General features: G+C 38.8%; 1 protein-coding gene across 1 annotated transcript; it reads left to right on the top strand.

Annotated features, from left to right (window-relative positions):
• The first annotated feature begins 647 nt into the window (after nucleotides 1-647).
• Nucleotides 648-5546, top strand: LOC134661142 (dynein axonemal light chain 1-like). Its single transcript, XM_063517092.1, has 4 exons — nucleotides 648-820; nucleotides 2308-2419; nucleotides 2643-2789; nucleotides 5271-5546. The coding sequence occupies exons 1-4, from the start codon at nucleotides 666-668 to the stop codon at nucleotides 5412-5414; spliced, it is 558 nt and encodes a 185-aa protein (XP_063373162.1). The 5' UTR covers nucleotides 648-665; the 3' UTR covers nucleotides 5415-5546.
• The last annotated feature ends 7004 nt before the right edge of the window (nucleotides 5547-12550 follow it).

Raw genomic sequence — 12550 nt, 5'->3', positions numbered from 1 at the left:
ACGTGATTTCGCGACCGGGACGACCCTGGGACGACCCCAATCCGGGAAAACCCTCCAAAGATCTACGCCGCTTCCCTATCAAAAGCACCCACATCGTTACATTCAATTGTAATTTAAACATATTCAAAATAAAGTTGAATTTGAGACATCAAGGTATGACTCAAAACACTATTATGCACTAAGGAGTTCGTACTGCACGGTCAATGCGAGCTTTTTACTGGCTTTTTATAAAGGTGTGTAATTTTAAAATTCGAATCGGTTTAGCTGTCAAGAAGGGAAAGATGTGTATTTTGACATAAATTTACTTATTTTTAATACTAGCTAGTTTTATTTCTTGTGCTGTATAACCACAATTTTAGTAGTTTTTTTTACATTAAAATGATAATGAATTTCAATCGATTTTTGATTCAAATTCTTATACTACACTTAAACAAATACCTAAACATGAAATTAACAAATAAAAATTCAAAAGAGGTCTCATTGTTTATTAAACGTCATTCGTAGTTTGTCAAACAACTACTAATTTAATTCTACTTTTACGAAAGTTAAGGTAAAGTTTACGGCCATATACCTGCTATTACTTGATAATAATTTTGTGTAACTCACAAGTAATTAGGTAGGTAGATCTCTAAGTCTACTCACTTTATTTCAGTTAAACCCTGCAAATGGCTTTGAAACCGACTTCGTGTAAGGAAGCCCTCGCGCGGTGGGAGAAGGCAAAGGAGCAAGTGGCCACAGAAGCCACGGTGATAGAGCTCCAGTTCCAGTGGCCACCCATCGAGAAAATGGACGGAGTTCTCTCAACGCTAGTCGCTTGCGAGTCAGTGCAACCTGAGGGTCTGCCGAGAAAACCGAAAAATCAAAATTTCGTTGTCTGCCTCTATTGCTTGTATTATGCAAGAGTGACATAGAGGCAAAAAACTAAATTACGATTTTCCCAGTAGACCTTACACGTCCGTATTTTCAAACTATTCAGTTTAGAAAAAAATGATATTAGAAACCTCAATATCATTTTTGAAGACCTATCCATAGATACCCCACACGTATGGGTTTGATGAAAAAAAAAAAATTCGAGTTTCAGTTCGAAGTATGGGGAACCCCAAAAATTTATTGTTTTTTTTTTCTATTTTTGTGTGAAAATCTTAATGCGGTTCACAGAATACATCTACTTACCAAGTTTCAACAGTATAGTTCTTATAGTTTCGGAGAAAAGTGGCTGTGACATACGGACGGACAGACAGACGGACAGACAGACAGACAGACAGACAGACATGACGAATCTATAAGGGTTCCGTTTTTTGCCATTTGGCTACGGAACCCTAAAAACGCCCATTAGCATTAGCAGCCACATGGTACCTGTTTCTAAATCGTATACTTAGATACTTAGTGTTCGTCGGAGTAGACGTACAGAGCTGTGAGTATTGATGATATACATTTTTGCCCTATAAGTAGGTAGGGAAGGATAATGTTCTCTTTGATTTTCAAGCTAGATTATCGAAAAATACCAAATACAGTGTATTTGAAGGTTGTGTCGTGTGACCAACGAATTAGTAATACAATGTTTTTTTATTTTTGGGAACTTCTCCTAACGGGATTAACCATTTCGAGATAGGTAGATACATAGGTGTTAATAACGTGTTTATTCATAGTGAAATTAGTATACTTACCAAGAGCCTTTTCCTGACAAAAACGAGCAATTTTGTTTTCATCAAAAGTTTACCAGAATTCATATCAAATGCAATGTTGATTTGCATATTATAAAAATCTGTCCTCACTATATAGTACCTTATATGTACTTATTAGGCACATGCTTCATGAGAACCTTTTGGAATGTATGTAATACCTGCCTAAAAGTAACTGAACAACGGGGAGTGTGACTCGTCCTCCACCCGATTATGAACTACAACGCTCGTTTTATGATACACTACCCTAAATTCGGTAAACTATAATTTAAAACAATTGTCTTCTCCAAATCCCTAACTTGTAAATCTTCAGTGTATGTTTAAATAGAGGGATGCTGACTTAGCATTAAACGCTAGGTCCGCTGTAGGTATAGATGGCCAACCATATTCGGAAATTCAAATTTTCTATGGGACGATATCTCACGCCTACATTTTTTAAATTTGCCGCCTTTTTCTACTGTCAAGATCTGGTTGACCAATTATAATAAAGATATCATAAATGTGATCACTTCATCGTGTCTCATAAGAAAATAATATTCCATGGAAAAGTAGTTTTCCAGTTCCAGTTGCCAATCAATCGTGTTATAACCACCCTGTATTTAAAACGTTAATGTTGTGTTTCCAGGAAACTGAGTTTATCGTCCAATATGATCGACAAAATAGCTGGAATCGCAGGCATGAAGAATTTGAAGATACTGTCCTTGGGCAGGAACAACATTAAATCTTTGGCAGGAATTGTACGTTATTAAAAACATTTAATTTTCTCATACAAGTGTGGGTATCTAAAGTGTCATTCAATAGAGCATGATCTGTCCGAGGCTTGAACTATCGTTCTTTGATGTTTTTTTGCATGTTGATTTACATGTTGGGGCTACAATTTAGGTCGCGTTAGATAGCGTAAGTTATATATTAGAGGGATATATAATATTTGGATGATTAACGTACTATCACAATTTGAAGGAGACAGTCGCCGATACGCTGGAAGAGCTGTGGATGAGCTACAATCCCATAGACAAGCTGAAAGGCATAGGAGCGATGAAAAACTTACGTGTGTTCTATTTGTCAAACGCGCTGATCAAGGAATGGGCTGAATTTAACCGTATGCAGGTATGTGTACCATACACCGTGGGCCAATTAAACCCGACAAATTTTAACCACGCATTCCTGAGGTCATAAGTCATAAGGAACAAAAAATGTTATGAGTTTTGGTCAAAACCAGCAAAAAAAAATTTTTTCTAGTATTCTGTGCACGACACTATTTCTTTACATGTACCATCTTGGCGAAAACAAACATTACGACGAATAGCTAGGTAAGTAAAATTTTTTTTTCATTGCAAGTAAAAATTGCGAGTTTCCTTTAAAACTTTAATGTCTGTCAGTAGATGTATATATATGTATGTCTAAACCAAGTCACGTAGTGGCAGCGTCACAGCTAAAAGGCGTTTTTCACTAAGTAAGTTAGTACTGAAACAAATTTTCACAAAACTTGTCATTATTTCTAAAACAAGATCGATTTCAGGAAACTTTGAATGACATTTTAGTCTCTAAATATGGTCAAGAATACACCTTTAAAATCTGTCGGGTTTAAAGTCCACGGTGTATATATTATCATTGTTTCATATTTGTATACTCAGGGTATTTCCATAGACTAGAGACACGTTGTATATTAGAGACAAACCAAAAAAAGTCTGCAGCGCTAGATTAAAAGTAGTTTTTAAAAATCAGTATGCGACAACACCACAGAAAATGGATTAAATAGTCTTGATACTTGTGAAATTTCTACCATATTTACCGTCTATGAAAAAATTTAGCTGTATGCACAGCTTAATTTTTATGGTAAAATAAATTTCATTCCAACAATAGATGTCACTATTAATATGTAGACATATACTAAATTGATAAATAATATTGGGAGAATGTGACATTTGGCTTCATCAAAATTAATAAGCTTTTGTAATATCCGCGACGGCGGTAAATAGGTACAGAGGGCCTACCGCGAACACCGAAGTTCTCAATATGCGAGCATCTTTCTCTTTTACTCCCATTAAGGCGTAATTAGATTGACAGAGAAATTGCCCGCAATTTGCGAACTAAAGTTTTCGAAAAAACGAAATAAACCATTAAAACAATAAACATACAAGGTGTCCCAAGAAGTAGTGATATACTGAATGTTTTATTTTTCTAAGCGCCCTTGAAGTTGTGAACATACTGGGTAATTTTATCTTTCTTGGCATTAATTTTCTTTTAATTCCATTCAAAGATCTAACGATAGTAAATGTTGCCATACTGAATTGGCCTATCTATCAGCTTAGCACACAAAAAAAATCAAGCATCTACCGCAATAATTCACGTCACCATAAATAAAAATCTCATCGTACTCGGCGATAGGTGAAAAATTAAAAAAAATCATAACTCCGAAAATACGAACAATCGCGGAACATACATGGGGGTGATTCAGATAGCCCTCTAGGTCCTCTACCTCCCAGCTTCAGTATATCACTACTTCTTGGGACACCCTGTATATTAAAAATTAATTTTAGCTTTAACTAGTAGGTACCCATGCCGTGAGCATAAGCATGGAGGTTGTGGGTTCGAGCTCAAAACCCGGCTAGTACCAATGAGTTTCTCGAAATGTTAGAGGAAGTTCATAAGTATGCCTATACCTATTAGGTGTGTTCAATTTGCTGTGAAACCTTAGTCTAAACCAATATTATATTATCTAAGTAGGTACATATGGTGAAGTATTAAGATGTTTCATTCCACTTACCCGTCATCAACTCCAAATTTTGTAAACATTGTCGTTTTTCAGCTTGAATCGCCTCGTGCTGACTTTTTACAAGTGTAAAATTATTCGTCACGCGGAAAAGTAACTCCCGCACGCCGGTTTTGTAAGGTTTCACCATGTTTATTCCGTTCATCACAAAACACAATGAATATTTAAACGATTTTGACAAACATACCATAGTGCATGACGTTTACTGACTGCTTAAAAAACATTGCCATATGTAGTTTTTTAATTCGATGTCAAATTATTGCGCTGCAGACTTTCTTTGGTTTGTCTCTATCTTATGGTAGGTAGGTATCAGTGGCGGCGCGTCAAACATATCCATAGGCAAGCCGGGGCTAATTTGGCTTACATATTTCCTTTACAAGTCTGCTCAAACGTCCAAATACAGGCAAGCCGGTGGGAGTCGGCTTTTATCTTGGAGGATACAACTAAACGGAGTAGCCATTAACAGGCTTTCCCCTCTGTCGAAAATAGGCGGCCAACGGTCATACACAATGTATGGACTGACGTTTATCTGACATGGCTATTTTTACGTTACGCATACATTTGACGTTCCCCTCCCCCGCAAAAATCGGCAGACTGTTTTGTACAGAAAATTACGTAGAAAATTGGCGTCTCCGTTTGATTATATCCTCCAAGGCTTTTATGGACGCGCCGCCACTGGTAGGTATAAAGTTACATACAGTTTCCGCTCAGCCTCGACAAAGTATTTATTCGCCGGCTACTAGGGCTTTAAGTCCTCCATTGTGCAATAAAGATTAAATAAATAAGTTGCAAGTTAAATATTGTTATTCCATCAGGAGTGCCCAGCCTTGAGAGACCTGGTGTTCAGTGGGAACCCTGTATGTGACAGTCAGCCCGACGTGGATACCTGGCGAACCCAAGCCTCCAACCGTCTTCCGCAGATCACCAAACTCGACGGCATTCCTGTCATTAGGGAGTAATGCTCATTTGAATGAGCCAGGGGCTTCTTGTGTCGAGCCCCCTACAGTATTTCTAAAATATAACGCACCTATATCAGAATCTATCCCCCTTGGTTGGGATAGGAACTCCTACAATAAGCTCAAGAGGTACGGCCATAAATAGCATACCTACGAGCTACGTATCTATACCTTATTTTTTAATATACCACATACAAATATAGAATTTGTCTCTTTATCATTTCGGCGTTTCAAATGAATACAATTTTCGGTCATTAAGTATCAAGATTCTTCCACATAATAAGTCAATTACTCAACTATGCCGGACGGAACGACGTTGTCCCTCGGAGTTAATATTCCAAATTAGTTGTGATTGCGTGACACTTTCAGGAACAATGGTTGATAGAGAACCACTTGTTTAGGTTTGGAATTGAAACGACGATAATATTACAAATAATAGCGCTGCATCGCCGCGCCGGCTTGACATTTATGACAGATTATGACTGGCAACACTAATAACCGGCGTGCACGCCATCTATCTATTAGATGGCGCAACCTATACGAAAGAGCGTTAAGATTGAATTTCATTAATCGAAAAATGATTGCTGTGGACAGATCGGAATCTGACACTAGTTGATTGTTAAAAATTTGTATTTTATGTTTGATTGGTTATAACTCTCACAGCTATTGTCGATGTCGGTTTGTCCGGGTTACTTAACCTTCAAAAGTAGCTGAAAAGTAATACATTATATATGCAATTATGCATCACTCTGAACTCAATTATACATCACTCATTATATATGCAATTATACATCACGCAGAAGTGTCCAGGTGTTCACCTGGACCGCTTCTGCTACTGATTAGGTATATTAGATGCATATTAGTTATACGTCCAGTACGAATACAATATATAGGTACTCGTAAATTGCGCCTAGATCGGAAAGAGTTCTGTCTCTGGAAATCGACGCCATCAGAACTGAGCAACCAACAATTTCGGTTTCACTCAGGTTATTCATCGCGTATCACTTAAGTACAAAAGAGAGAAACTATTGTTGCCCGCAATAATGATTCGTCATACGTCTGAAAGCCGACTTAATAGCCTGCTTAATTCGCGGCAAAAGGAAATGCGGATTGGTGGGGGACGGAAAAGTGTCTCCCGACGACGCTATTGTGTTGCCACTAATAAAATTTAATGATGTAAACGGATAGCGCGAATTTATCTAATTCAGAACCGCTCAGGGAGTTTCGCTTAGGGGGAATCAATTAACGGTAATACATCACTCGAAGCCCAAATCGAATTATTAACGTGATATGATATCTTATAACATTAAACTTTTGAAAATTGTTTTTGGAACAAATGTAGGTAGTTATCACAAATAATTTAAACAATGAATGACATTGCTCGTCTATGGTAAACAATATTGAGACTTGTAACTTATAATTGGTTTTGTTCCAATAAAAGTAACCCTTTCATGGGTTCCGAATAGACCCACCCGACGGTAATTTGTAAGACTAAGTGGATGTCACTGCAATCATGCCATGTACAAAAATAGGAGGCTTAATTTTATAACTAACATATTTTTACTTCTTTAGATTTATGTAAAAGCGTAGGTATATACACCGTGAAATTTTAGTGGTTGTTTTCCCGCAACGAAATGATTCTGCTATCGATATACAGTCGATGTGTAATCTTTTTTTTAAATAATGTTAAGAAATGCCAGATTTATAAATGTGTCGAACGAAACTCGAAAGTGACCTAATACCAGTAGTAGCACTGCAGTAGTGCCTACCTGATTCTTTTGAGTGAATGAAACAAAATAACCTAAAAAGTAGTTCCATTTATTTTTCCTTCACACATTTTACGTGCAGTTAGTTTGCAGATCCTTAAAAGTAAACATAAGTTAAGATCAAGCTTTTAATGATCAAAAACTTAAACACTTAAACTTCCCGATACCGCAATAATTGTTCGAACTGCAATCCGCCACGTTCAATACACAATCTGGCACGTTTAATTTGATTTTGTTTCAATGATATTAGTGTGTCTCTGTCACGTCTAATAACATCGAAAGCGTCGGTTATTGCCACTGTTAACGCTTCTCGATTTTCGTATTCCTGCTGGTACACTAGGCGGTTTAGCTCAGACCACAAATAAAAGTCCAACGGAGTAAGGTCCGGGCTTCTCGCTGGCCAAGGCACGGGCCCAGCACGCCCAATCCAGCGCCGGGGATACACGGCATCAAGGTGGGCCCGCACGGCGCGCTGATAGTGAGCCGGGCACCCGTCATGCTGGTAGTAAAGATCTGCTAACACTGCTAGCGGAACGTCGTCTAATAAGTCCGGGATAACGTTCTGTAACATCTCCAAATAACTTCCCCCGGTCAAGTTTCCAACTATGAAATGAGGGCCAATAACGTAGCCATTGACTATCCCAGCCCACACATTTACACTAAACCGCACTTGATGAGCGCACTCGCGGATTACATGTGGGTTATTAAAAGCCCAAAAATGTTCGTTGTGCTGATTAAAAAGTCCCACTCGCGTAAATGTTGCTTCGTCCGTCCACAAAATGTTAGCAATGCACCATCGCGACGTACTCTAAAATCTAAATTAGAATATTCGTAATGTCGATCCATTTTACTAGAAATAGTAGTGATGACATTGACAGGATCTGTTATCACATTAGTTTAATAAGCGAAGAGGATGTAATTATTCGATTTACCAAAGTTGACACAACGTAATGGCAAGATCAAACTAATAAAAAGGTTTTATTTCAACTGTTAATCGTGAAGGAACAGTCTAAGTAAATTTTAATTTTGTTGTCAAACAGAGCACTCTAGCCTGTTACACAGTTTAAAAAAGTAACATGTGCTTGTTTATTTGTTTATCTGTTTACAATATCGGGAACTGTCGTCGACTTGGTGTGTTACTATTGTTTTTCGCTTGTTCGAGTTTAGGATATTTTTTTGTAATTTTTTTTTTTTGGAAAACAGTTTATTTATAAGTTTGTCTATCATAATTCGAAAGTACTACCGATAGCAAATCGCCCTGCCGCGGGAAAACAACCACTAAAATTTCACGGTGTATAATACAAACCTATGGTTTAACGAAATGTCATTTAATACGTGACGGCCATGTCGGGTTGTTGCTTTTAAAATAGTCACCTATCAAAGCAATTAATTTCGAATACCGACCACATGTACATACATGCAATAAACGTGTCGCGTGAGCGAGCCACGTATCGGTGCCGCACTGACATTTGAATGCTTTTCAATAATTTAATGGAAAGCCATCTATTGTGTACTCTGGTTAATGGACCAATAATCGTCCACCCAAACAGAAGTAACTCTGTTAATCACAATGAGGCTCACACCTCGGGCCGGAGCCGCCAGGCCCCCCTCTAATGCGCACACATGCCCCACTCCATCATTATTTAATTATTAACACTACAATCGACCTAATTTTGATTTCTATTTGACATTTCGATTACGGCTCCCGCCGCCGGCGCGGCCATTTTGTGACATCTGTCCTCCAATGTGTTACGAACTATAAAATTCAATTTCCCCAATCGGCCAACTCGGCACATTTATTATTCATAGGTCGGTACACAGTCGGCACGCTTATCCAGCCGCTGACATATCATCTTTGCATAAAGGAATATTGAGATGATAACGTAAAGACCTCTGACTCTGCAGAATACGAAAATCGTATTAGGTACTTTGCCTTTCTGTATATTTTGCTTCAAAAAACATTTCTTTACTGCTCTTAAAGTATACGAGTATGTAACGCTAGTCCATCAAAACAATTACCTACAGAATCGGCGATTCGATTGCGTGACACCTGGATAACACCAGCGCTTAACGGCTTTCATTACAGCCATTGGAAAATAATCAAGAATCTTCAGTCAGTACCTAGATATTACCCGTATTGTCATTCATTCGATGCAAGCTACGATACGACTCTACGACTAAGCAATCATTTCGGGGTCACCTTCATCGCGTCGTATTAATATTAAAGTATTGTCGTCTGCCGGGCCGATTGTTTGAACAAATAACTGTATTTCAGCCACCTGGCCGCTTAGCGATTTATAATGCAAACCGTAATTTAATGTGCGCGAAGTTACATTGGGATATGGTGACCCTTGCGACCAATAAATCAATCCTTGTCGTCAGTAATGCACAATCCATTTGCTCGCATGTAGCCTAATTGCTGTAAGCGCCGCCCAGCAGCACATTAGGCCGGCCGGGATCGGTCCCGCTCATGACGCCTATTCGACTGTAATGGCTGATTTTCTAGCTCAAGAGACGTGGCCGCGGCAAACGGGCGCACTTACGCCACTCAAAGGCGGAGAAAATGGCTTAAGTGCTTTCTCTATTATGCTTAAGGTCGTTCGTGAAAAGGATAATTTTCAACTCTCCAGCGCCCCCGCCCTAGGTTGGACTTGTATGGATAAGACACTCTTTTTTTCTGTGTTTTACCATTAAGTACTTTTGTCATAAAATAACATGACATAATTGTTATGTAATTAACTATTCGCTTTTAAATAGCTTCGTAAGTGAGAAGAACTTAGCGGTAAGAGCGTGCGACTTGCAATCCGGAGGTCGCGGGTTCGAACCCCGGCTCGTACCAATGAGGTTTTCGGAACTTATGTACGAAATATCATTTGATATTTACCAGTCGCTTTTCGGTGAAGGAAAACATCGTGAGGAAACCGAACTAATCCCAATACGGGCCTAGTTTACCCTCTGGGTTGGAAGGTCAGATGGCAGTCGCTTTCGTAAAAACTAGTGACCACGCCAATTACTGGGATTAGTTGCCAATCGGACCCCAGGCTCCCATGAGCCGTGGCAAAATGCCGGGACAACGCGAGGAAGATGATGAAGTGAGAAGAACTGACGATGTTTATGATGACATTTTTATGGAATAATCACTAAAAACTAAAAACCCACACTATTCAAAGAACTTCTACGTCATGTCCAGGTACTCGTACTTATCAAGCCACAATGGTTTTCTTAGATAACTGTTACGTACTTACATTTTCACATATATACCTACCTGCAATGGTTTGAGCAGATATTAAATTAAAATACACTGCTTAGATTCACACTGCGCCAACGTGGTGTGATATATTTTAAGTTGGCTAACCTATTGTCGGCGCAAGCGGCGAGGGACGCCGAATAAAGCTTTTCCAACAAACAATAGTTCCGGCCCTTTGTCGCGCTCCGAGTAGAGTAAACATTAGTAGTTAAGGGCATTCTGGGAAAGGGAAGAGAAAATTTCAGTACCTATTCAACCTTTCCAAAGGTAACCATAGGTGTCAATCATGCATTACCGCTTCGCAAAGATAACCCTGTAAATGACACCGGTAGATCCACGGACAAAAAAAATTGCCCGTGGTACTACCAGTAGGACTACGCGGTAGGACCACGGGCAACAAATGTAAACTCTACTGTTCTTAACGTTACCATCCTCTTTCACGTGTCATTGAAATTCTCTTTCAAAATTAATTATTAACCTACCTAGGTGTTACACAGTTCCGAAGAAATAAATATTATACAGCGATTGGGTTCACTTATTTGCCTCTTGCGGGCCTTTAAGATGAATTTTCTCTTGCCTACCTGTTAGGTTAACCTATATCTACTCTTTTTCAATGATTTAAAAAAATCTTACTTACATGCAATCTTCTCCGGGAGTGACAACTTTTAATATCTGTGTGTGACATGGTGTGACCTAACTAGCGAGTTGTACTGACTGGTGGGCTGTGCCTTGTCCCCTGTGCTGAGGGCATTGTTGAAGCCGACCACGGCTCGTGACTTAAGAGGTTACGGTACGGCCACCTAACCTCCACTTACCCCTCATTTATTATCTTTTGTTTGTTTGCCACTTGTATTTTTGTCTGTATTTAACTTTACAGTCTGAATAATCTCCGTATATAAATTTCACATCAAAAAACAACAATTGTTTCAAATACGGTTTTGTTGCGTTGTTGTATTAAATATGTTAAACAGAACCTTTAAGAGGGAAGTATAGCTACTGACAAAAGGTACCTACTCTTTTCATACAATTTCAATTTCGGGAGAAAACGTTTTTTACTAACTATATCTTAACATATCACCTTGATTTTGATGTCGATCGCTTCAGCATAATATATTCTAGGTTTATAGGTTTCACTTTTCGTTGAAAAAAGGACCTAGTTTTTCACTGTGTCAATAACATACCTACCTACTAAAAAATCGTGGAGAATGGACAAAAAATAGAGAAATGGAAAATCGTATTCTCTTTTTGTATGGACGATCACACGCTCTTAAGAGTCTTAAGGATAACATTGTTAGGTATTTTTCCAAGATTTTGAACGTTATACATATAGGTACCTTCTAAGTTTTATGACTAACAATGCTAACTATTGGCAAAAACTGACGACGACGTGACGAGATTAATAAAACTAAGTATCAATTAGGTAGACATTAAACATTAAGTAGGTAGGTTAATTAACGTACCCGGCTTAGCCGCGTATTCAATCGTGGACTGAAAGGGCTAATAATTGCGAAACAAATGCAACCCCACTCCACCTAAACCATGAAACCTCATTCAAAACGAGGAAGTCACGATCGTATAATAAATTACTGTTTCAAGATTAACACCTACTTTCCATAATAGCCGATAAACCAAATTTAGTTTTCATGTTACGCACCCTCCGTTGCTACTTATAATAAGCAATGATCAATGGCGAATAATCCCATTGTGTGACGCGCAGACAAAAACCCCATGTCTGAATTATTCCGCTACGCTCTCGCGCTAATATCTCCATTACATTAGCGCATTGTGCCGCTATCCTACATCTACATGTTCATGTAAAGCAGCCATTGTAAAGGATTACCGCCGTGCCAAAATGTTGACAGTTGTCGAATAGACAAAGAAGCAAGTGCATTCCCAAATAGCCATAATGGTTTGTGTTTATTTAATTTAAGTCACTGGCAGCATGGAATAATGCCCTGTTTTCGCCGGCGGCACGGCAGCCTCCGACTCCGAGCGCCTCAGGGCAATAAAATTAATGAAGCGTGGAGATGGGACCATTTTACTTGTATTATTCGTCTCCTGCGGGCTGAGACTGGAGCGAATGTCCATTAGTTCTGTTTTAACATGTTAGCGAGGCTGAAACGTTG

Source organism: Cydia amplana, chromosome Z (assembly GCF_948474715.1).
Source record: "Cydia amplana chromosome Z, ilCydAmpl1.1, whole genome shotgun sequence".
In the NCBI taxonomy this organism is placed as follows: Eukaryota; Metazoa; Arthropoda; class Insecta; order Lepidoptera; family Tortricidae; genus Cydia; species Cydia amplana.
The sequence above is the reverse complement of the archived record's forward strand: the minus strand, read 5'-3'. Positions and strand labels throughout refer to the sequence as shown.

What these genes read in the sequence shown, in the direction of transcription:
- LOC134661142 (XM_063517092.1), top strand. Translation starts at nt 666, where the DNA reads ATGGCTTTGAAACCGACTTCGTGTAAGGAAGCCCTCGCGCGGTGGGAG. An exon ending in TCAACGCTAGTCGCTTGCGA is followed by an intron (nt 821 to 2,307) that starts GTCAGTGCAACC and finishes TTGTGTTTCCAG; the next exon opens with GAAACTGAGTTTATCGTCCA. An exon ending in TTAAATCTTTGGCAGGAATT is followed by an intron (nt 2,420 to 2,642) that starts GTACGTTATTAA and finishes CACAATTTGAAG; the next exon opens with GAGACAGTCGCCGATACGCT.